This window comes from Hipposideros armiger, unplaced genomic scaffold (assembly GCF_001890085.2).
Source record: "Hipposideros armiger isolate ML-2016 unplaced genomic scaffold, ASM189008v1 scaffold_82, whole genome shotgun sequence".
NCBI classification, from domain to species: domain Eukaryota; kingdom Metazoa; phylum Chordata; class Mammalia; order Chiroptera; family Hipposideridae; genus Hipposideros; species Hipposideros armiger.
The window spans coordinates 1,909,656-1,913,327 of NW_017731432.1; the positions used below are offsets into that span (position 1 = coordinate 1,909,656).

Genomic DNA, 3,672 nt, shown 5'->3' on the forward strand with positions numbered 1-3,672 from the left:
CCCCTGTGACTTTTGGGCTCACATGTGGTTTAGTGACTTTGGTGACCCCAGGAGATGTGAAAGAAAAGCAGAGGTTCACCTCCCCCATTGTGGCCTAGAGATTCAGGTCCCTTCGTGCTTGTGTCGCGTGATTGTAGCTTAGCAGGGGAGTGGGGTCCTTGCACGTAGCATACTAAACCCTGAACTTTCCAGGGCAGGGTAGGCATCCATAAAGCTGGATGATGAGCAGACTGAGATGAAGGAATAAATGAAAGCAACACCAGGAGTACTCTGGAATCTGGTTTATTAGCTGAAGGTTGGAGTAGATATTGAGAAGCACCCAGCAGCTCAGATGGGGTCAGGAGCTGGGCCTCCCCAGGTTGTTCTCACCTCAACCCACCATTCAGGGGGCAAGGTAGATTGAACTGCCAGAACTGAGAGCATCCTGCCGGGAGGGAGCAGAGGGCAGCGAGCCCCTGCTGTTCTAGCATCCAGCACAGGCGGCATAGGCACAGAGCTCACAGGTACTTGGGTCCTCAGCGATGGCCTCTGGACAGGAGAGATGGGCCTCATGAGAGCCAGTTTCCCCTCCCCAAAGACCCTGCCCCATGTCCTTGAGCCAGACATTGGACATTCGCCACCCAGCCCTGAGGAGAAACTCAGGCCTGTTCTCTCGGACCAGCTGGGCTTTCTGCCCCAACCCAGACACAGGTGCCACTCAAGCCAACCAATCAGAGCAAAAAGTCTACCCAGAAAAGAGCTACAGCTAAGACTGGATGAACCAGGCAGGACCTTCCTAAAGTAATTACAACTGAGAACTAATTATAGCAGAGGGCTTGTATGACCCACCAATCAGAGCAGAGCCCCTTAGTCTCACAAATCAGAGCAGAGCCCACCTCTGAATCCCACCAATCAGAGCACATCTCTCCCTCATTCAAGGAATTCCCAAGCTCCGCCCCTCAGAGAGAAGGCTACTCACCCAGCCTCTGGAGGATCTCCTGGGCATTGGGCTCCTTGCAGAGAGGCTTGAGCTCTTTAGGAAATTTAGGATTGCCACATTGGTTGGGAACCATGGCTCTATCAAACTTCCTGCGATTCCAAATGCTGGGCTTTTGAAGCTGCTGGAGGTCCTTGAGTTTCTTCACTGACTCCAGAGGAAAGGAGAATTTTCCATCCTGAGAGAGACATGTCCAGAGCATGAGGCCAGGCTGCAGCCTGCTCCCACAGGGCTGGCCCCTCTGCAGCCCCAGGGGCTCAAGCAGTGTTTGTGGCATATAGGAACCATGTGCTCCACGGCTGGGCAATATGAGGTGGTTAGAGCTCAGGACTTACAGCCAGACACTGGGCTTGAATCCTGGTTTTGCTTTGTGACCATGAACGGGACATTATATTCTGAGAGCCTTAGGTTCTACATGTTAGATGAGGAATGGCGAAAATGGATGTGAGGTGTCAGGGACATAATAGGTACTCGATATGTAGGAGCCATTGTGCTGACTTTCAGGGAGAGGCACAGAGCAGGACCCAGGACCCAGGCACCCTGGTTCCATGTGGCCACTCCCAGGCTGTCTTTGCACCTGCCTGACAGCGCTGCCAGCTAATCCCTCGGTCCCCAGCTCCAGCCTGCAGCCTGCAGCCTGCAGCGTGGTTGATGTTTGAAAAGCAATAAAAGGCCTTCCGGAGCCTGTGAAAGAATGTGGGGCCCCTGCTGGGTGCCAGCCTGTCCTGTCCCTGGCATCCACACCAGTGGGCACACCGTTCCATCAGGACCTCCAGGATGTCCACATGAGCCCTGAGACCCAGACCGGTGCTCTGGCTGAGTGCAGGACTGAAGGAGGAGGAAGGTCTGGAATCAAATCCAGCTCCTTTACTTCCAGCCTTGTGCCCATGACCACTTCCAGAACCTCTCTGAGGTTCAGTTTTCCTCCTCTGAAAAATGGGACTAATAATCCCTTCATCCCAGGGTGATCAGGGGGCCACAGTGAGGTACTGGAGGAGCCTGGCCCATGGCGGGAACTCAGTAAATTGGCTGGTCACCTGCTTTCCCAAATGGCTCCTTCTCTTCTCCCTGCCTCATGTTCTTTCTTCTCCAAGTTCGAAGGGGAAGGTCCATGAGGCAGGTCTGAGAAGGAATCTCTGAGGAAGAGCCACGCCTTAGACACACACCCCAACTCCAGCCCCAAAGAGAGGGTCCTGTATCAGGGCATGGACGCTGGGCACCGGGGGGCAGACAGACAGTTGGACTAGGGTAGGGACAGGACTTACCTGCACAGTGACTCCCTCTGCCAGGGCCGCCCAGGCCCCGAGGAGGCATAGTGTGGCGAGCAGGAAGGTGTTCATGGCAGCAGTGTCCAAGAGAGAGGAGTGGCTTGTTCCAGATGCCACCCCGCAAAGCAGCGGGACTTTTAAAGACGGCATGGTTACTGAGTAACCCATGAGACCTTGTCAATATTTTATCTGTTCACCTGTCAACTCAGGCCTAATCAGATAAGACTCCAGTGCCGGCCGAGTGACGCGATGGTTAAGAACTCGCTTGGGATGCCAGAGGGCCCCGGTTCGGATCCCACATATGAGGGCCAGTGACACTGCCCTCCACAGCTAAGATGCTGAACAACAGCTCAACCTGGAGCTGGGCTGCCGTGAGTCACCGGCGACAACGTAGGCTGCAGCCCCTGTGGCAGTGGGTTGCCATGGGCTACCGTATGAAGCCAACAGCCAGCGTGAGCAGCAAGCCGCCGCAGTGAGCGGCCGTCCAGAAGCCGGTGACTGATCTGCTTCACCTGGGAAGAGCGCAATGATGGTGCCAACTTGGGCCAGTGAAGCAACGTCCTCCACAACTAGACTGAAGAACAAAACGACAGCAACTTGTCTGTTTCCCTTCCCCCAATTCCCCAGCACTGTTCCCATCCCCCAATACCCCAAGTTAAAAAAAAAAAAAGACTCCAGGTAGCCCTGGCAGATAACAGATCAGCCCCCTCGCTGGGCACCTACTCTGACCCACAGCCAGCTGGGTCCTGCATTCATTCACCAGCCAAACACACTTACTGACAACTGCCCTGGCCAGGCAGCTAGCCCATGGAGAGGGGCCCAGACAGTGTCCATGCAGGGTGATTAGGGGAGTCCAGGGGCAGAGGAGTTCAGGGAGGTTTTCCAAAGGAGGTCATGCCAGTGCCAAGTCCTGGAGAATAGGTCGGCATTTTCATAGAGAAGGGGTTGGGGGGAGAGGCCGCTTATGGCAGAAGATGCTCCATTTGGGACAGTCAGCAGGTGAGATAGGCCTGGAACGTTCCGGGAAACGTGAGTAATTCAGCCTGAGGAGAGGAGAGCCTTGTGCAGGGGCTTCAGGTGCAGAGCGGTGAGGCTGCAGAGCAAAGCAGGCACCAGGCATGGCCACTCTGACTTTGAGGAAGGACTCAGCTCGACCATCCCACAAGCCTGGGTTCAAGTCCTAGCTACTGTCCAATTCCCATGTGTGTGAACTTGGGCAAATTGTTTCCCCTCTCTGAGTCTCAGTTTCCATTGTGTCCTCTGTGGGAACCAATAATATCTGCCTTGTGGAGTTATTTTGAGGATGAAGTGAGGTGATAAAACTGCTCAGCTCAGTGCCTGACACCTAGAAAGCGCTCCGTAAAGGGTCACTCTGTTATTATTTGTGTCAACAGCAGCATCTGCTTCTGGTCCCCACTGGCCTCTCTA

The 3,672-nt window shown here is 54.6% G+C and overlaps 1 protein-coding gene across 1 annotated transcript; it reads right to left on the reverse strand.

Moving 5' to 3' along the window:
* Window positions 1-463: 463 nt before the first annotated feature.
* GUCA2A (guanylate cyclase activator 2A) lies at window positions 464-2,316 on the reverse strand. Its single transcript, XM_019643727.1, has 3 exons — window positions 2,242-2,316; window positions 959-1,154; window positions 464-528 (listed from the first exon to the last, which is right to left on the reverse strand). Exons 1-3 carry the CDS (start codon window positions 2,314-2,316, stop codon window positions 464-466), a joined length of 336 nt encoding a protein of 111 aa, XP_019499272.1.
* Window positions 2,317-3,672: the final 1,356 nt, after the last annotated feature.

Bases quoted from the DNA above. Each gene is read 5' to 3' on its own strand.
- GUCA2A (XM_019643727.1), bottom strand. From the start codon at position 2,316: ATGAACACCTTCCTGCTCGCCACACTATGCCTCCTCGGGGCCTGGGCG. The intron at 1,155-2,241 runs GTAAGTCCTGTC...TGTCTCTCTCAG, and splicing joins CAGAGGGAGTCACTGTGCAG to GATGGAAAATTCTCCTTTCC. The intron at 529-958 runs GTGAGTAGCCTT...TCTCCTGTCCAG, and splicing joins GGAGATCCTCCAGAGGCTGG to AGGCCATCGCTGAGGACCCA.